The sequence below is a fragment of the Catharus ustulatus genome, chromosome 25 (assembly GCF_009819885.2).
Source record: "Catharus ustulatus isolate bCatUst1 chromosome 25, bCatUst1.pri.v2, whole genome shotgun sequence".
NCBI lineage: Eukaryota > Metazoa > Chordata > Aves > Passeriformes > Turdidae > Catharus > Catharus ustulatus.
This window is the reverse complement of record NC_046245.1, coordinates 3,466,658-3,485,865: the sequence shown is the minus strand read 5'-3', so window position 1 is coordinate 3,485,865 and position 19,208 is coordinate 3,466,658. Positions and strand designations below refer to the sequence as shown.

The 19,208-nt window shown below is 53.2% G+C and overlaps 2 protein-coding genes across 2 annotated transcripts in view; one reads left to right on the top strand and one right to left on the bottom strand.

Annotated features, from left to right (window-relative positions):
• Nucleotides 1-503: 503 nt before the first annotated feature.
• On the top strand, nucleotides 504-4,546 carry LOC117007204 (ubiquinol-cytochrome-c reductase complex assembly factor 2). The gene is made up of 4 exons (XM_033080186.2): nucleotides 504-672; nucleotides 3,283-3,357; nucleotides 3,612-3,681; nucleotides 4,368-4,546. The coding sequence occupies exons 1-4, from the start codon at nucleotides 535-537 to the stop codon at nucleotides 4,460-4,462; spliced, it is 378 nt and encodes a 125-aa protein (XP_032936077.1). The 5' UTR covers nucleotides 504-534; the 3' UTR covers nucleotides 4,463-4,546.
• Nucleotides 4,547-5,527: 981 nt separating this feature from the next.
• Nucleotides 5,528-19,208, bottom strand: part of ITPR3 (inositol 1,4,5-trisphosphate receptor type 3) — a 40,031-nt gene continuing 26,350 nt past the window's right edge. Inside the window, 21 exon segments of the mRNA XM_033080187.1 lie at nucleotides 5,528-6,333; nucleotides 6,583-6,744; nucleotides 7,192-7,352; nucleotides 8,187-8,352; nucleotides 8,541-8,665; nucleotides 9,004-9,099; nucleotides 9,909-10,101; nucleotides 10,581-10,745; nucleotides 10,838-11,010; nucleotides 11,438-11,563; nucleotides 12,904-13,096; nucleotides 13,446-13,556; nucleotides 14,110-14,196; nucleotides 14,388-14,489; nucleotides 16,042-16,137; nucleotides 16,874-16,984; nucleotides 17,298-17,498; nucleotides 17,760-17,944; nucleotides 18,032-18,206; nucleotides 18,626-18,795; nucleotides 18,994-19,084. Of these exon segments, the coding sequence (XP_032936078.1) occupies nucleotides 6,265-6,333; nucleotides 6,583-6,744; nucleotides 7,192-7,352; nucleotides 8,187-8,352; nucleotides 8,541-8,665; nucleotides 9,004-9,099; nucleotides 9,909-10,101; nucleotides 10,581-10,745; nucleotides 10,838-11,010; nucleotides 11,438-11,563; nucleotides 12,904-13,096; nucleotides 13,446-13,556; nucleotides 14,110-14,196; nucleotides 14,388-14,489; nucleotides 16,042-16,137; nucleotides 16,874-16,984; nucleotides 17,298-17,498; nucleotides 17,760-17,944; nucleotides 18,032-18,206; nucleotides 18,626-18,795; nucleotides 18,994-19,084 (2,958 nt within the window). The 3' untranslated portion in view covers nucleotides 5,528-6,264.

Here is a 19,208-nt window from a genome sequence, read left to right as displayed (position 1 = left end):
GCCCAGGGCAATGTTGGAATCCCCATCCCCAGAGGTGCGGCACTCGTGCTGGAGATCGAGCGCAGTTCGGGACCCGCCGCCCCTGGCAGGGCTCTCTCCCCTCAGGCAATCCCATTATGGAGGGGATCGGGCACAGTTCGGAACCCGCCGCCCCCAGCAGAGCTCTCTCTCCCCTCAGGCATTCCCGCCCTGTGGGGGATCGGGCACAGTTCGGACCCGCCGCCCCCAGCAGGGCTCTCTCTCCCCTCAGGCGTTCCCATTCTGAGGGGATCGGGCACAGTTCGGGACCCGCTGCCCTTGGCAGTGCTTTGCCCCCTCAGGCATTCCCGCCCTGTGGGGATCGGGCACAGTTCGGACCCGCCGCCCCCAGCAGGGCTCTCTCTCCCCTCAGGCGTTCCCATTCTGGGGGGATCGGGCACAGTTCGGACCCGCCGCCCCCGGCAGAGCTCTCTCTCCCCTCAGGCGTTCCCGCCCCGCCGCGCCCCACGTGACCCGGCGGAGGCGCCACGTGAGCGGCGCACGTGACCCGGCGCCATGGCCGCCAGCCGCTACCGGCGCTTCCTGCGGCTCTGCGAGGAGTGGCCGGTGGAGAACAGCAAATGGCAGCGGGACCTGGGCCCGGTCCTGCGGCAGCGGGTGGCGCAGGCCTTCCGTGAGGGCGAGAACACCCCGGTGAGGGGCGGGAAGGCGGAATCCCGGCGGTGCCGGCCTGGGAGGGCGCGGGGAGCGGCCCGGCGGTGGCTTTGAGGGGGCTCTGAGGGCATCCGAGGGGGCTCTGAGGTGGCCCTGAGGTGATTCTGAGATGGCTGTAAGGTGAATCTGAGGGGGCTCGAAGGTGGCCCTGAGGGGGCTCTGAGGGGTCGGGGTCGGAGCACGGGGTTGGGGCTCACACGCGGCTCTGCCTCAGATCTCCCTGGGCATTCATGGAATTTTAGGACATCCTGAGCTGGGAGGGAACGGGAACCCCAGGGGTGATGGAGTCCTGCTGTCCCCGGCTCCTCCTGAGGAGTGTGCGAGCGCTCGGCAGCCTTTGGAGCACAGATCCTGGGAAGCCCGGGATAAAACCCGGGACACCTGGGACAAATGGTTGGTACCCAGGACACCGGGTTTGTACCCAGGATAATTTATGCTCAGGACACTGGGTTTTGTGCCCAGGACACCTGGTTGGTCCTCAGGATAACTTGTATACCCAGGACACCTGTTTTGTGCCCAGGACACTGGGTTTTATGCCCAGGATAATTTGTACCCAGGACACCTATTTTGTGCCCAGGACATTGGGTTTTGTGCCCAGGACACCTGGTTTATGCCCAGGACACTGGGTTTTATGCCCAGGATAATTTGTGCCCAGGACACCTGGTTGGTGCCCAGGATAATTTGTACCCAGGACATTGGGTTTTGTGCCCAGGACACCTGGTTTATGCCCAGGACACTGGGTTTTATGCCCAGGATAATTTGTGCCCAGGACACCTGGTTGGTGCCCAGGATAATTTGTACCCAGGACATTGGGTTTTGTGCCCAGGACACCTGGTTTATGCCCAGGACACTGGGTTTTATGCCCAGGATAATTTGTGCCCAGGACACCTGGTTGGTGCCCAGGATAATTTGTACCCAGGACATTGGGTTTTGTGCCCAGGACACCTGGTTTATGCCCAGGATAATTTGTGCTCAGGACACCTGGTTGATGCCCTGAACAAATGGTTTATACTCAGCACACCTGGTTTGTACCCAGGACAGCTGTTTTATCCTGGTTCACACCCAGTTCCTGCACTCTTTACACGATGTATTTTGGGCACCCCCATTCCTGTGGTTATGGGAGTGGGGTGTGGAGGTTTGGGAATTCCAGCTGTGCTGCAATCCAGGTAGTTCCTGTGATCTCCTCAGCTCCAGGGTGGGATGCTGGGATGCTGCAGCACTGCCTGACACTGATGGAATGCAGCGGTTGTACAATTGAATTCCGCCTCCAGCTGTAATTCTGTTGGAGTTTAGGCTTTGCTGCTGAAATAAATTAGGGAATCTGATGGCTGACTTGGCTGCAGACCTTCCCAGGCACGGAGGTGTTGCTGCAGAATGCAAATGTGCCCTTTCTTAGCATAAAAACATTGTTCCAGAGATGCGTTTTCCACCTCAAGGGGCCATTATAGGCTCCTAATCCTGTACTGGTGACCAGAATAGTCTGCAGCAGGCATTTTGGGAAGGGTTTTATTGCTTTTCCATATGCTCAGGACAGCTTAATGTCTTGCACCACTTGGCTCCAAGATCCCAAAGCTGCCACTGATCCTGGAAATCTGAATTGATGCCTGCAGCAGTGGTGGCAGTTTCTGTGTGGAGAGGCTGAATGTGCTGGCAGGAGACAGGAGGAGCTTCTGAGAGGGGAGCCAGAGGCACCAGGCCTCTTTAGCCATCTGATGGGATGAGATTTGCTGGATTTCCAGGGAAGGGATGATGTTTGTGCTACCCTTTTAATGGCTGGACCTGCTGGAGCCTTGGCAGGGGGTGTTGGGCATCACCTGCAGGGAGATGTGGCTGTCCCTGTGTCCTCTCTCCTGCAGCCCTGCTGAACAAAGAGAGCTTTGCCTTACTCTTCCTGCTTCATCCTGACCCCTTTCTGTTGATGTTATTTTTACTCTTGACCTGTTTTAGCCATTCATGGAGCAGCAACATTGAGTTCTGGGGTGAGCTGGGCTCAGTGCACCACAAAAAAAAAGCAGGGAAAACATTGTGGGCTGGAAAAGCAGCTGAGCAGGGGCTGTGCCAGCAGAGACACCTGGCACAGGTTGGGGATGAGCCGGATCTTCCAACTGAAATAGAAATAGAAATAGAAATAGAAATCCAGTTACCCTTCAAGCTGTTCCCTGTCATTTGTGTTGATTTCCCTCATCAATGACAGGATATTTTTAGACTCCTGCAGGGAGTTTCTAAGGTCCAGCCTGGCCCCTTGTCCTGTGTGATTCCCTACAATGAGGCAGGTGACAGAAGTGGCCTCACAGCAGGGTTTCAGAGCACCAGCCAGTGATGCTCTCTGTGGCTGTGTATTCACTGTCACATCTCACTGCTGCAGAGTTTCAGATCCATCTTGGAAATCCCAGTGTTGTTATTCCTGCAGGCCAAGCTGCAGGGATATGGAGCAGGACAGCAGATGGACAGAATCCAGCAGTGCACTGGGAATTCTGAGCTGCTCTTCCATGGCCATTGCCCCTTGGAACAAGGAGGGGTTTTGCTGTGGAGGTGTAAAACCAGACTTGTGTCCCCTGGAGGTGTAAACCAGACTTGTGTCCCCTGCAGATCTCTGACCCTGAGGCCTGTGACCAAATGTACGAGAGCTTACATAGGATCCACACCAACTTCTACAAGAACAAGGTGAGAGCTGTGGCACTGATCACTGCCCCTCTCTTTGGGGGGAGCCACCAATCCTGCTGCAGCATTCCTGGGGGTGGCAGCATTCCTGGGACAGCTCAGGGGTGGATGCAGCAGTGCCTGTGCTCACCCAGCTCCACACCTGGTTCTTGGTGTGGAGGAACAGAATGCCAGCTGGAAACACAGGCTGTGCCAGCTGGTGACACTACAAGTGACTTTTTTGTCTTTCTCTCTCCTTTTCCTACTCTCCTGGGAAGTACCCACGCCTGAAGGACACCACCTTCACTGGGGTGACATTGGAGGATTGCAGGATGATCCTGGCCACAGGTACTGCTGGGTCTGAGAGGGCAGGGCAGGGGGAAAGGGAATTCTGATCTTTGGGGTGCTCCCTTGCATCCCTCAGCCCCTGAGGCTGGAGAGCACTGAAATTCTGTGAAGGTGTTGGGTGAGGAGTGAGCTCAGGAATAATTCAGCTGAGGGGTAACTCAGTATATTGGGGTGAAGAATCAGTTGGATTTTGTAGTGTCAGGAGCAACAGAGGGTTTGCAAAGGCTGTAGGGTCTCAGCAGGATCTGTGTGGAAGGAACATGTTTGCTACATCACCCCAACACTGAGCTCAGCTGCTCCTCCACCATTTCCAATTCCATTTCCAATTCCCTTCATGTTCCTGGTGTGTCAGACCTTGGGAAGAGCCGGTGCCCCAACCAGAAATGTCTCAGCACATCCTTCATGAAGGGCAGAGCTGGGAGCCAGAGCAGTTTTGTTCTGCTCCAGTTCCTAACTTTGATTGCAGTGTGTGGAAACTGGGTATCAGTTGTTGGTGATAAGAGACTCCCTGCATTGATTGGAAGGGAAACCAACCTCGCCTCGGGCCTGGAATGAAAATTCATTAAGATGAAAAGTCAGGAAAGGAAATTAGATGGAAGGCAGAGCTGTTTTAAGAGGGTTTCATTCCTCTGCTTTCCTGCTTATCTTCCTCTGGCCTCCTCTCTGTCTCCCTTCTCCTTTTGCAGACATTCTGAAACAGATGGAAGACATGAAAAAAGGGACGTGGAAAAGACTGCGGGAAAAGTTCTCTGCCAAGAAACCCGAGGAGGACTCAAAGTGAGGGCCCAGCTCTCAGCTTCTCCACTGTACATATCCCTGAAGCTCTGTGTGTTGCCATGATGAATAAAACCACTTATTCCTCTTAGCAACAGCATTTTTGTTCAGCTCTACACTGTACATTCTTCATTTTTAGTGCCTCCTTTTTTTCTGCAGAGAATCTGGGGCAGAGCTTAACACATCCATGCTGGAGCAATGGAGGGAAGGGAACTTTGTGGTGTCAGACCTGGCCTTTTGTATCTCAAAAAATGGAACAAGCAGGAGCTGCCCAGAGGGAGGAGGTGCAGCTTTAAATGTTCTTGTGAAGAGAACAGAGAGGATGTGAAAAAACCTCTCTGTGCTTGTGTTTGTGTGTTAGCCCAGGGAGCAGGGCAGTGCAGGGAGGGAGAACTTTAATCATCACATTTATTTTCCTTCAGAGGAGACAGAGGACGGAGGGTGACTTTGCCATGGTGACAGTGGAGCACTGCACGAGTTTAATTGAGATTTTAATCAGCTGCTGCTGGAGGAGCCAGCTCTGTGCAGATCCCCCAGCCTGAGGAGAGGGATGTGTGGGTTAGTGCAGAGCTGAGGGTGAAGGCAGCATCAAATGACATGCTGCTAGATGAGGCCATAAACACATTTCAAGTGCTCTGCAACTTCACTGTTATGGGCTTTTTTACTCCTTTTTAGAGCTTTACTGCTTTCAGCAGTGTCTGTTCTGGAGCTTGGAGCTGGGGCTGGCTTGGGAAGGATGAGTGTCTGCAGCAGAGCTGTGCCAGGGCTGCACAGCACCAACAGCTGCTCCTCTTTATGGCTTTCAGCAGTGATTTCCTGGCAGGCAGTGAAAGAATTTCAAACTGCAGCAGGCTCTGGTCCAGAGCTCCAGGAACCAAGGCTGGTGCTGCTGGTGGCTCTTCATGGCAGGGGATGTTCAACACCTGGGGCTGGGGAGTACCTTGGGTGCAGCCCTGCTTTGAGTTCTGCTCCTGGGTTTGGTCTGTGCTTCTGTTCCACAGCCCCACCACACACCAGAGGGCACAGGACTTTCTTTACCACGTTGAAGTTTTTATTATAACATGATTCTGTATTTAATTTAGTTAAGGCAATTTACACTTCAGTTCTTAAGTAACAACGGTAACAACTAAAAAAAAAAAATTAAAAAAAAAAAAGTAAAACATGACACCAGAGATGAAACTAAAACACAGGACACCCCTTCACAGTGAACTCCTGTAAACCTGCAGGCTCCTACTACTGCTGCCCAAAGATCCTTGGTCCACAGAAGGCAAAAGACTTTTAGTTCCCACTAGGACAAGCTCAGCTCCTCATCTGGTGAGTTAATTAAATTAAATCCACCTCCTTGAGTTCAGCTGCTCTTTACTGCACCACGGGATGAAGAGAATTGTGTAAATGGAGAGGGGTCAGCGTGGAGCAGGCACAGCAGATAACGAGGGCTGCTTGGCAACACCCACAGGGACAAGTGGCACTCGGAATAAGTTAAATAGTGCGGCCCTACAGCTACTCACCCCACAGCTGAGGGGCTGGAGCACATGGAGATAGAGATACAACCCTCCACAGTTGCAAAATAAAGAGTTATTGCAATGAGGAATGAAAGTCCTGCATGGTTTATCTTCCTACGAGGGCGTTAGAAAAGCACCTGGGCCCAGGTGTGGGGAGGACTCGGGCCAGTCCCTGCTCCTGGAATTGCTCTAAGGGAGCCCTTTCCATGTGCTCCACTGTCCCCAGGCAGTGACAATCCATGCCTGGAGCCCAGGGAGGAGCAGCCTCAGCTGGCACAGGTGCAGTCCCTCGCTGGCTGGAGCTGTCTCAGTGGTTCATGGTGTTCTGGACATCCACAAACCCCATCCTCTGCCTGCGCTTCCGCTGCTCCGTCATCTGCAATTCCAACAAGGACACGCTGAGGCAATTCCAGGCCCTCCTGCTCTTGGATGTGCTTCCCAAGTGTCTGACTGAGCTGCTTTGAGCCTCTGCCAGCAAACTCAGAGCTCATGAGGCACTACCCAAACCCACGTGTCGCGAGTGTCCCCAATTCCCCCAAAAAAGAGCTGCAGGAGCCCTGTGCTTGTATTGTGCTGCCTCCCACTCCCTGCCCTCAGTGGCTATTTTGGGAAGGATTTCCCATACCTGTTCCTTCAGCTCATTCAGCTGGGAGGTGAGGTGGGACACGAGCTTCATGGTGGTGTTGAGTTTGTCCTGCAGATTGCGGATCTCGTTCTGCTCCCCTTCCCCTTCATTGCTGACCAGAGACATGGCTCGCATCCGGGGGAACCAGTCCAGGTTCTTGTTCTGGGAATGTGGGCAGGACAAGGGGAATTGGGGTGAGGGGTCAGAGAGGAGGAGAAAAGATGGGGTTTAACAGGCAGCCTCCCTGTGCTTAGGGATTAAAGAAATTCTGTTTGCAAAAATCTGCAAGTTTTCCACGTGTGGTCCATTTCTAGGTTGGGCTCGGGTGCAGAAATTTTTCTTTCCTTGCTTTCCTTTCCCTCCCTTGCCTCAAAACCCCCTTGGAAGCTGCACTCCCTGCTTGTTACAACCTTTCAACTCACAGAACAAACCCTCAAACAGACCAGCAAAGGACCAACTCAGGCAATATTTTCCAAAAGGACTTCCCAGAGCTGTTTTTCCTTGCCCAGCCCCTTGTTCCTTGATCCCAGGCAGGCTGGGAGAGCCAAGGAGCTGCCCTGAGGGCACCTGTACCCCCTGAGGGCACCTGTGCCTTGATCATCTGTGTACCTTGATCATCTGTGCCACGTAGCTCTCGGGGCCCGTGTAGTCAGTCTTGTTCTTCACCCTCACCAGCACGATGAAGTACAGGTAGTTCCACATGTTGTGCTCATATTTGATGTGCTCCTCAAAGGACACGGTCTTGTTGTCAAATTTGTCCCTTTCCAGCCCTGGGAAAAACAGGGGAGGGTGGAGGAGGAGGTGAGTGAGCAGCAAACACATGGAAGGAAACTCAGTGCATCCCCTCCCAAAGGTGACATTCAAATGATTTTAATAATTAGTTGGCATTTAGCACATAAACATCCAAACCAGGGGACAACAACCCAGCAGGAGACTTCTGTTTAAAATCACAGAATCATGGAATGGGTTGGAAGGGATCTTCCACCCCCTGCCATGGGCAAGGACACTTTCCCCTGTCCCAGATTGCTCCAAGCCCTGTCCAGCCTGGCCTTGGACATTTCCAGGGATCCAGGAGCAGCCACAGCTTCTCTGAGCACCTGTGCCAGGGCCTCACCTCCCTCACAGGGAACAATTCCTTCCCATTTCCTGCTGGCTCTGCCTCTGCCCAGCAAAACAAACCCAGAGGATCTTTAAGGGAAGAAGCACAGACATTTTCTGGGGTTTTCTATTTTTTTTTTTTTTGTAATGCCTACTGCTGACTGAAAGGGTTTCAGAGCATTTTCTCTATTATATTTCTCCAGTGATATGCTGCTTTTTTTCCCCACTGGCCAAGGGAAGGTCTTGGCAGTGAGATGCACAATGACAAGGACCCCACAATGTGGTTTTAGTTTAACACCTCATTAGCAGGGTGAGGAACAACACCGAGAATTTCCCTCCAGCTGTGTCCTTGTTTAAACCCCTCCCAGTGCAGTGACCCCTCGCTGAACAGATTCAAGTTTTGCAGTAATAAATAAAAACCAGAATCCAGCTGAAATTCTTTGCCTTCCCCCAACCTGTGAAGGGAGGAAGAGCTTTGGGACAATTCCTGTATTCCCAGTGCTCACCACAAATAAAACAGGTGGTCTTCAGGATCTCTTCCTTCTTCTGTTTCTCACTCCTCAGATCAGCAAAGGTGTCAATAATGACCCCAAAGATGAGGTTGAGGACGATGATAATGACAATGAAGAAGAAGAGGAGGTCGTAGACAACTCGAGCAGGGAACAGGGACTCCTGTCATGGATGAGAGGGAGGATTGAGTGTCTGGCACAGCTCTGCCCCCGCCACCCCAGCCCTGTGGCACAGCTGAGGCACCAGGGCAGGAGGAGAACGTGAGGGATGGAGCTGGATGTGTCACAGCTCCCAGCAGTGATTGCAGCAGGGTTTGGCAGAAGAAAGGTGCCAGGTGTGTCCCCACTCACATCCTTGGAGGGTTTCCTCAGGATGTCCCCCACGCCGCCACCGTTGCGCAGGCCGTGGTTGAGGACGGTGACAATGCACATGAGCAGAGTGTCACAGGCACGTTCCCACTGCTCTGGGTCAGCTTCTGGGGAGGAGAGCAGAGCCAGGGCTCAGAGCACAGGCAGAGCCTGGCTGTGGGATGGCTCCAGCTGCAGTGACAGTGACACAGGAGCAGCTGCCTGTTGTGATGTCCCAGCCAGCAACATCCCAGCAGCTCCTCCAGCAGCCAAACGCTGCTCCCACCTCCTTTCTGATTAAATGAATCCACCCCAATATTTTTTAATGGCAGGGTCAGTGCAAAATTCTCAGGCCTCTTGCCCAATACATCTCAGGAAGTGGATTTAGTTTCTACCTTGGAAAAGCTGGATTCTCCTCAAATCCACCCTGCCACACAGAGCTGGCATTTCCGTGGGGCTCTCTTACCTTCCAAGGCAGTGGGTGCAGCAGAGCAGCTGATTTTGTCACTGCTGCACGACTCCATGAAGGTCTCCACGTTCCTCTGCATCCCCAAGGGATCATCTGCAAGGAGGAGGGCCCAGCCCTGTGAGAGCAGCACCTCTCCCCAGCAAACCACTGCCATGGGCTCCCAGGAAGGTGCCAAACTTCTTTGGGAACAAGTTTCCTCCTATTCTAGTTTTTCCAGGCCCTGAAGCTTTTTCTCAGAGTTGAGACCCCACAGTGCTGACCCTTCATTTGTAGCTCTGTGCTCCCTTCTCTGCCACCACTAACCCCAAACCCTGCTGCGTGCTGTCCCCTCTGTGGCCCCAAACCCAGTGCTCCCATCTCCCTGAGATGTGTGGGAGGGTCCCTGAAAGGTGTGGGGTCCCCTCTGTGGCCCCAAACCCAGTGCTCCCATCTCCCTGAGATGTGTGGGAGGGTCCCTGAGATGTGTGGGGTCCCCTCTGTGACCCCAAACCCAGTGCTCCCATCTCCCTGAAATGTGTGGGAGGGTCCCTGAGATGTGTGGGGTCCCCTTGTGACCCCAAACCCAGTGCTCCCATCTCCTTGAGATGTGTGGGAGGGTCCCTGAGATGTGTGGGGTCCCCTTGTGACCCCAAACCCAGTGCTCCCATCTCCCTGAGATGTGTGGGGTCCCCTTGTGACCCCAAACCCAGTGCTCCCATCTCCCTGAGATGTGTGGGGTCCCCTCTGTGACCCCAAACCCAGTGCTCCCATCTCCCTGAGATGTGTGGGAGTGTCCCTGAGATGTGTGGGAGGGTCCCTGAAAGGTGTACTGTCCCCTCTGTGACCCCAAACCCAGTGCTCCCATCTCCCTGAAACGTTTTGGAGGCTCCCCCAGTGCCCCAGCACCCCGAGCACTGCCCAACCTTTGGCTTTGCTGTCCGGCAGCCGGTCCACCTCGAGGATGAAGTCATCCTTCAGGAAGAGGAAGCCCACGATGGAGAAGAGGTAGACGAGGATGAGGGCCAGCAGGGCTGTCAGCAGGATGGAGCGCCCGTTCCGCGTCACGCTTTTGATGACATTAAACAAGGTCTCCTCACGGTAGATCAAGTCAAACAGCTGAAAGGACCCAGGAGCAGAGAAATGCTGCAGGGTGCTTCTCTTGATAATGCCTGGCCTATCTATATCCCCTTTTATCCTGAGATCTTGGATCGCTCAGCAGACCTTGACTAACTTTTCTCACAAAGCCTTTAAGTTTCCCAGCTCGCTGAAGGGAAGCAGAGAAGAATGGAGTGACTTATGCACAGCAGGGGAGCCAAGAATAGGCCACACGTACCCTGGCTCTGCCCTCGCCAGCTCACGTTGCCTCCCAGCTGACCCAGATAAAGCACACATAAAGCAGATTAGAAGGAGAGATACAGCCCAGGACCAGCAGAGAGACAGCAATAGATACTGTCAGGAGGCAGAAAGCTGAGCCCATGCAAAGATTAGAGCACAGGGAATTGTTCTCTGCGCTATCAATCAGCCCCTGGAAGGTGTCACAGCTCCTAAAGCAGCAGCCAGGCTGCCTGTGCCACAACCACCTGAATTTCTCCTACCAGGATGCTGTAGAAGAGCTCGTGCACAAAGAGCCCCAGGACACTGGTGACGATGTAGCCGACGTGGTACAGGAACTCCACATCCATGATCATGGCCTTGTAGCCACGGATGAAGGTGCCTCGGTTGCCCACGAAGCTCACCACGAACACGATCTTGTTAGTCAGCTGGGGACGGCCAGAAAGGGGAGGGAGTGGGGTTTGATGTGCTCTGGGGAGGTGGGACAGCTTCCTGATCCCCCAGCACGTGGCAAACTCACATTGAGAGCTCCCAGGATGTTGAGGGTGAGCCCGATGCCCAGGTAGTAGATGGAGCGCAGGATCAGCGCCACCAGCAGCGGCCTCACCCCGTAGCGCTTGGTGAACAGGGCCATGATGGAGAAGCAGATCAGGATCCAGAAGAGCAGGGAGATCAGGGGGGAATCCAGCACTCCTGGAAGGGGAACACATGGGTGTTAAAGCACTGCTGCTGCCAGGCTGCCCACACTAATGAGCTCTATCAGAAGTGATGGTGCTGCACTGGGAAGGTTTGTGTTGGTTCCGGTGCTTTTCACTGATACATTTTCTAACATCTTTTATCCAAGAGCTTAGAACCACTGGAGGTGATGGAGGCTTTGTATCCATCTCATCACTCTTCCCACATTGTACAAACAGGGGAAGGGCAGCCCAGGAGAAGAGAGGTTTTCCAGGGAAGGAAGGGGTGGCAGGGCTGGAAACTGAAATCCTGATTTATCCTTCATCCAGCAGAAAGGGCTGTAGGAACCCAAAAGAGCCCAAGGATGAGGGCAGTGCCAGTTTTCCTGCATGTGAAAATCCCTTTCCCTTCCACCCCGAGGAGCAGCAGGTGCTGGGGCACTTACCCATGGAAGTGGCTTCCACATAGGGGTAGAAGAAAGCAATGATGATGTTGATGAAGACGGCCAGGTTGAAGGAAATGCTTCCCCAGAGCGTCATTCTGCGGGAGAACCAGTACATCAGCGGCATGCCTGGGGGGAGAGGAGGCAACACACAAACCTCAGCCAGCCTCGTGCCAACCAGGTCCTCCTGGAGCCCCTGTGTCATCCCAGATCCCCTGTGACATCCCTGTGTCCTTCCAGACCCCCTGTGTCATCCCTGTGTCCTCTCTGAACCTCCTCTGTCAGCCCAGACCCTCTGTGATCTCCTGAACACCCTGTGACATCCCAGACCCCCTGTGACATCCCTGTGTCCTTCCAGACTCCCTGTGTCATCCCAGACCCTCTGTGTCATCCCTGTGTCATTCCAGACCCCCTGTGTCATCCTGAACTCCCTGTGTTATCCCAGACACCCTGTGCCCTCCTGGAGCTCCTGTGTCATCCCAGATCCTCTGTGTCATCTCAGAGCCTCTGTGTCATCCCTCTGTCCTCTCTGACCCCCTGTTTCAGCCCAGGCCCTCTGTGATCTCCTGAACCCCCTGTGACATCCCTGTGTCCTCTGTGTCATCCCTGTGTCCTTCCTGACCCCCTGTGTGAGCCTGTTGTAATCCACTATCCAAGATGCATTTAGATGGTATGTCCCTTGACTCTTGACCCCTGCCTTGTGCCCTCTGTGTCATCCCTGTGCCCTTCCTGACCCCCTGTGTGAGGCCAGACCCTCTGTGATCTCCTGAACCCCCTGTGTCATCCCTGTGTCCCCCTGGACCCCCCTGTGTCACCTCCCAGACCCCCGTAGGTTCTGCAGCTGCTGGCCCCACACTGACCCAGCCTCCCAGCTCCTTCAAACCCTTCAGGAAGTGTTTTGAAAACATTCCTGCTCATCTCCTGGAAGAGGAGTGCACTTTCTAAGTGGCTCAGCTCACATTCCTTGGCTTCCCAGCCCTCTGGAAACCTGGAATCTGGGTCTCTGACACCCAGGAATGGTTTGTTCTGTCCTCCCTCACAGCTCCTACACTGCTCCTGAGCTGCATCCCAGTATCCATAGTGTGACTCTGTACTCAGCTCCTGGCATTTCCAGCCAGGATTTCCACCCTGGAAACCCCTGAGCAGATCTGCAGTGGGGCAGAGAAACAGGTTTCATTTCCCATCTGTAGCTACAAGACCCTGGCTTATGGAAGGGGCTTTCCAGGGAAAACATCTCCTCTGGAATTCCAGGGAATGTGAGCAAGGTGCACCTCGGGCTGTGGAGAAACTGCCCTGACAGCAGGGCTGGGATTTCAGCCCTCACTCCCTGCCCTGTGCCGGGTGTGTGCTGCTCTGCAGAGCAGGGCCAGCTCAGCCATGCCATTCCCAGGTGTGCAGCAGCAACTTTCCCATTTTCCCAGCAGGAATGTCCCCCAGTTTGGCCCAGTTGGGCTCTGCCTTGCTCTTACTGCGCAGCTTCTTCTGCCACTCCATCTCGTTGTGCAGGAAGGAGGACTGGTCAAAGAAGTCGCTGACTTTGCTGCCCTGCTCGTCCTGCTCCGTGGTGGTGAAGAGCCTGTACTTGGTCTCCTTGGTGAGGAACTCACAGATCCCAGGCACGGGGAAGATGATCTGCTCCATGCTCCGGTCCAGCCGCACGATCTGCGGGAAGCAGAGCCCTCAGCTCCTGCCCTGCTGGGCTTTCCTCCTCCTTCCCACATCCAGCTGTGACTTCCCCTCCTCTCTCCCACTCCACAGCATCCAAATATTGTCAGGCACTGGTTTAAAAGCTTCCAAAGTGCCCTGAGCAGAGGCAGCCCAGGCTGGGGTAAGTGGGAATGGGGGATCCATGAGGGAGAAAAGGGAATGGTCCAGGGGGCTGCTCATCCCTCAGTCCCAGCATGGGGATGGGAAGGGGGACAGCTCCTGGTGCAAAATAATCAGGCATGAGGCATCTGGAGCCAGGTGGGATTTATGGGCTGTGGGCTGTTGGGAAGCCAAGAGGTCTTGCCTCAATTTGGGAAGTGTGTTTCTCATAATAAGCCAGCGGATCCTCCTCTTCCTCCTGCACCGGGGCCGTGGATTTCAGCATCTGCGACAGCTGCTTGTTGTTGAGGCTGAGCTGGATGGGGAGAGGGAAAGGGAAAGGATGAGGATCTGGCTGTTCCCACAACGTGCCTCAACATCTCCCACAGCTGATGAGGTTTTCAGGGAAGAGCAAATGAATTAAAGCTTCCATAAGGGGTGCGAGTGCTCCCCGCAGTGACAGACAATCGATTCCCTGCAATAATTACATCCAAGTGCTGCTAATCCACAAATTACAAACCAGCGCTCACAGAAGCCCAGGGGAAATCACATTCCTGCTGAATCTTGTCAGGATCTGAGGTACTCGGGCAAGGAACAGCAGCAAAGGACTCGGCCCTTCCTTTCTGAAGGGAAGGGGGGACCCCCAGGGCCACCAGCCCGTGTCACCCCACCACGGGGCTGGCACACACAGCTTTGGGCTTCCACCTCTGGCTAGAAGGGCATTTCATCCTCTTTCATCCCCTGGGGAACACCAGAATCCATCAAATCCTGAGCAGCAAAGCCCAGGTGGGCTCTGCAAGGGCTCTTTGCAGCCTCGGATCAGGGCAGTTGGTGGGGGCTGTGCCTCCATCCCCAAGGCCTCTCCATACCATGGATGAGATTCCCTCCTCCTCCTCCTCCTGGATTCGCTTCACCGGCTTCAGGAGCTGCTGCAGAGACTTGTTGTGTCGGGAGAGCTGCCAGGGGGACAGGGATGGTGACAGTGAGCACAGCAGACCCGACAGGGGACACAGGGGTGCAGGATGGCCAGGAAACCACGGCTGCTCCCCATAGCCAAAGGCTCCCCAGGGAGCCCAAATTCATAAATACGGAGAAAAAAGTGCAATGTGTGAGCACAGCCCGGCAGGATGCTCTTACAGCTCCATACCTGCAGTGCCAGGATATAAATGTTGTGTCCAACTTCCCGGGGGGAAACCTCGGCGTTCTCACACTCCTCCTCCTGCAGATAGGCTTTCTTAATCACATCCACCTGCAAGGCAGCACAGGGCACCGAGCTGAGTCCTCCTCCAGCCACGATTTGGGCAGCAGGGTGTTATAAATAAAAATATAACATATAATGTTATTGGCTTTTCACAAATATTAAAATGAATGCTATATGTATAATGCTGGAAAATGTTGCTGTATGAATATAGTTTCTTTTAGTTCTATTTATATTCTATTTATTCTATCTATTTATTATTCTATTATTTTTATTAACAAAACTTAGAAATAATATATATTATAAATATGTTATATATTATATAATAAATATATAACAATGTGTAATAAATATATATTGTGTAATAAATATATTTTTTTTCTTGGAGTATAACATGCTGATGTAAAAAGCTTTTGTTCATAAACCTAACTCAGGGAATGGTAAAAAGATCATCAAAAAATTTTTCACTTTCTTGGATTATCCTATCTGCATGAAGACAGGGGTGATGATCACCAGAACCCCGAAAGAGCAATTTATAGATCTGCTTTATCAGGGAGTGAGCCAACAAGAAGGAGCCACAAGGAAAACAAAACATAAAAAAAGAATAAAAAATGTTGATTTACAGGTTGGTGGGGGTGATTTTGAAAAAATGCATAAAAGTTTATGAATATGCAACAAGTTGATGCATTTAACAAAGCGTTTTCTGAGCCAAGGTGAGCTCTTAGCTAAATGCCAAGCACCCAGCTGTTGTAACCTTTTGCTTTATTGTCTTTTATTGTCTTTTTTTCAACTTTTTAAAATCTACCAATAAAGAGAACCTCATTTTTCACAAGGAGCAGCAGTGAGGCAGGGGAGGCAAAGCAGAAACGTCAGCATGAGTGTCCTAGGCTAGAATGCAAAGATATGCCCAAAAAATAAAAATGTTTGCATTCTATCACCATCTGCTGAAACCAGGTGGGGCAGTGGTTCTTATCTCCCTGGGAGAGATCTCCTGTTAATGGGCCAGCTGTTAAACCAGCTGGGGCAGTGTTCTTTATATTTTCCATGATCCATCCTTCCTCCAGGAGGTATCTCCTGTTAATGGCCATATTTTATAAACCAGGTGGGGCAGTGTTCTTTATCTTTTCACAACCCATCCTTCCTCCAGGAGATCTCTTCTGTTAATGGCCCATTGAGTCCCACTGTGGGACTGATAAAATTACTGCATCCCATTGGGAAATACTCCAGCCAAGGGGAGGAGCCAAACCTTTCCTAACCAGATAAAATCTGGGATTTGGAGCACCAAGGCAGCCCTTACCCACTGGTTTGAGGACAAGAGCTACCAGACCTTTCTACAGGATCACCACTTCAACAAGAGCACTTCACCTGGACTGTTACCACCACCCTAACAATGGGGTTCAGGTTGGATTCTGATTCTGATTCTTTCTTTTTTACTATTTCATGTATTTTATTTTTCTCTTTTTTCCCCTATTAAATTGTATTTCTGACTTGGAGTCTCTCACTGGTTTTGCTACCAAAACCATTACAACAAGCCAGGGCAGGGGATGTTCAGCCATGGGCTGGGGGTTCAGTGGGACATTCCCAGTATTCCCAGTCCCCTCACCAGTTCCTGGGGACGGAGGCTGATGAGGATCCTCTCGGCGTTCTCGCTGTCGTGCCTGCTCTCCATGAGGGCCAGCAGGAGCTTGGAGGCGTTGTCCTGGTGAGGAGAAACCCTTGGTGAGGGGAGCTGTGCCCTGCCAGCACCCAGGGCTTTGGGGTGGGCAGAATTCCCCTGTGCCCCTGCCAGCTGGAGATGCCCCAGCTGTAGCAAGAGCAGCAGCCAAACTACATTTAACTGTTTTTCTACATTTCTTAGTTTAACCCATTGTTTCCAGCAAGTACACTGAATGAGCCGTTTTTAAATGTTTTTCTGCAGTCTATCAAATTGTCTAAAACTCTTCAAAGTTATTAAAATATAAATTGTGCTAAATTAAAGGAGAAAAAGCTAAAAAAAGAATATAAAAATTAAAAAATTCTTAATAAAAGTAAACAATAATGCTTTGAAATACAACCAATCATTTTACCCACAAAACTCATACAAAGCAAGTGAACAAAATAAAAGCACCAATTAAAAAAATACATAATCACGTAAACAAATATACATAAGCACGTAGTTTTAAAATGTATAAATAAAATTAAAAGTAAACAATAAATCAACTTCTACATAATCATATTAATTTGCTGTCCAAAAGTCCTTCATTCCTGCACTCAGCCCTGCCCCACCAAGCCATGTGAGCCCTCTACAGTGACCAAACACCCCGTGACCCTGCAGTGACACACACACAGTGACCCTGCAGTGACACACACAGTGACCGTGCAGTGACACACACAGTGACACACACACAGTGACACACAGACACGTCCCCACCACCCCAGCCCAGGCCCCTGTGCACCTTGAGCTGCAGGACCAGGTCCATGCGGTACTTGCAGAGGGGGCTGATGTCGTTCAGGATCAGGGCTGTGATGATGTCGATCCCGTTGGACTCGTGGGTCACGATGCAGCTCTGGGGGAGTCAGGCCAAGTGTTATCCCACAGATCCTGCCAGTCCTCTCAGCACAGCCCTGAAAAGCTGCCCTGCCTCCAGCCCTGGGCCCCCAAACCTCCCCTCTCCCTGCAAAAATTCACACCACTGAATTATTTACCCCACATCTGCATCACCACATTTTGCAGCCAAGCAGCAGCTGGTGACCTGTGCAGGAGCCCTGTGACCTCTGCTGCCCACATTGTGCTCCTGTTCACACCCTGAACCCAAAACATGAACCCAAAACCTCAGAGCCTCTCCTGGTCTGTGATGAGGTTTGGGGATGAGCCCAGACCTGGTTCTCGTGGCAGGGCCCCTGGCAGTACTCGGTCAGGGTCTCCAGGGTCTGGGTGATGAGAGCCACGTTGTACTCATTGATGTAGAGCCCCAGCAGCCCCAGCCCGCCCGTGGTGCTGCCACACATGATGTCCAGGAACTGCAGCGTCTCACACACCAGGTTGTAGTTGGTTTTGTTGTTCTGGCACCGCAGGAAGTTCTGTGGAGCAGAGCCCAGGAATGGGGTCCTGATCCCTCTCTCCCCACACCCCTCCAGCTGCAGCCTGAGGGGGATTTGGGCTGGGGCTGGCTCTGGAACCTCAGTCCCACAGCCAGTCCTGCCATGAACTCCTCCCATAAATTATCCACAAGGGATGGTGCACTGCACATGGAGAAACAGAGCTGGTGCCACAGCATTTTGGGGCCAAACTGGGGCAGATCCCAGCCCTTCCCCCAGCCCAGCCCCAGAGCTGACACCCACCTGCAGGTCACGGTTGTGGTTCTCGCAGAGCAGCTGCAGGAAGCGCAGGATGGGCTCCATGATCAGCACTGTCACCCCCATCTCGTTGTTCTGGCCCTGCTCCCCGGGGTCGTGGCCCTTCCGGAACCCCACGGCCATCGGGTACCGCGTGGGGGTGCCGGGCAGCAGGAAGGTGTCCCCTCGTCCTGCAGGGAATTGTCCCCTCGTCACCTCAGGCTGTCACCCAGCCAGTGCTGGCCCTGCTGAGGGGACAAAGGGACACGGCCCCGTACCTTTGGTGCCAGGGTCTGGCTCGTCCTTGTCCTCGTGGGGCTTGTTCCCGATGTCGCTCATGTTCACCGACACCGTGGACTTGGTCTCCTGCTGCGCCTTCTTCATCCGGTCGTGCAGGACCTTGAAGAACTTCTCGGACTTCTTGTCGCTCGTCATGAGGTTGTAAAAGGATTTCTGGTGAAAAAACGCTCGTTCAGGTCCCCACCACAGGGTCCAAAATGTCCCTGCCTGTCCCTCTGAGCAGCAGCCTTGACACTCCAGACATTGCCCAGGATAATCTGGCTTTTGCACGCACCATTTCTCAGCTTCCCCATGACAAAGGGTTTGGGATGGAGGTTCCCCCACAAGAGCTGCAGCCCTGAGCCATTTTAGGAATTCCCGGCAGAGGGCATCAGCAGAACTCCAGAAACAACCTGGAACCACCTGCCCCTCCCGCAACCTCCAGCCCTTCCTCCAGCCATGGGGCTGGGAAACTCAAATCATCAGATTTCAGCACAAACAAGAGGTATTGTGGCCAAACCCACTGCCCAGGGCTGAGCACTGAACCCTCACACTGCCCACACCAACCCCTGGCTGCCCAATCCCCCTCAGACCTGGATCTCGGTGTTGCCCCCGTCCAGCAGGCGGATGGCCAGCAGGATGCTCTCCTGGAAGATCTTCTCATTCTTGGTGTTCATGATGAGGTCAGCCACCAACTTGGTGGCCCCTTCACGGTCCAGCCGGCACTGGACAGCTGCAATGGCTGACCAGTCCTGGTCCTGGCCTGTGTGAGGACACCAGGGCTGTGATGCTGTGGTAGCACAGAGCCAGCACAGCTCCACCACAGCCAGGGCCATCCCTTCACCTCCCCAAACCCTCTGCTCCCGTGGAGGTGGGGACATGGCAACCAGCCACAGACCTGCTCCCATCACTGCTTGGGAGGTGGGAATTTGAGGGGAAGGGGCAGGAGAGGGGCACTCACCTCCCCCAGCAGCATCCCCCATCTCCCCCTTGGAGCTGGACCTCTTGTTCTGCAGGTAATTGTTCATGAGCATTTTCCGCAGCAGGTTGCCCTGCCAAGGCAAACAAACGTCACCAGTGTCCCCGTGCCAAGGCCAGGGCCAGGGCAGAACAGACTGAGCACCCCTGGGTGCCCAGGGTGGGCTCTGCCAGCCTGGGAGTGGGGCCCACATGGGC

Bases quoted from the DNA above. Each gene is read 5' to 3' on its own strand.
- LOC117007204 (XM_033080186.2), top strand. From the start codon at position 535: ATGGCCGCCAGCCGCTACCGGCGCTTCCTGCGGCTCTGCGAGGAGTGG. The intron at 673-3,282 runs GTGAGGGGCGGG...TGTCCCCTGCAG, and splicing joins GTGAGGGCGAGAACACCCCG to ATCTCTGACCCTGAGGCCTG. The intron at 3,358-3,611 runs GTGAGAGCTGTG...TCTCCTGGGAAG, and splicing joins CCAACTTCTACAAGAACAAG to TACCCACGCCTGAAGGACAC.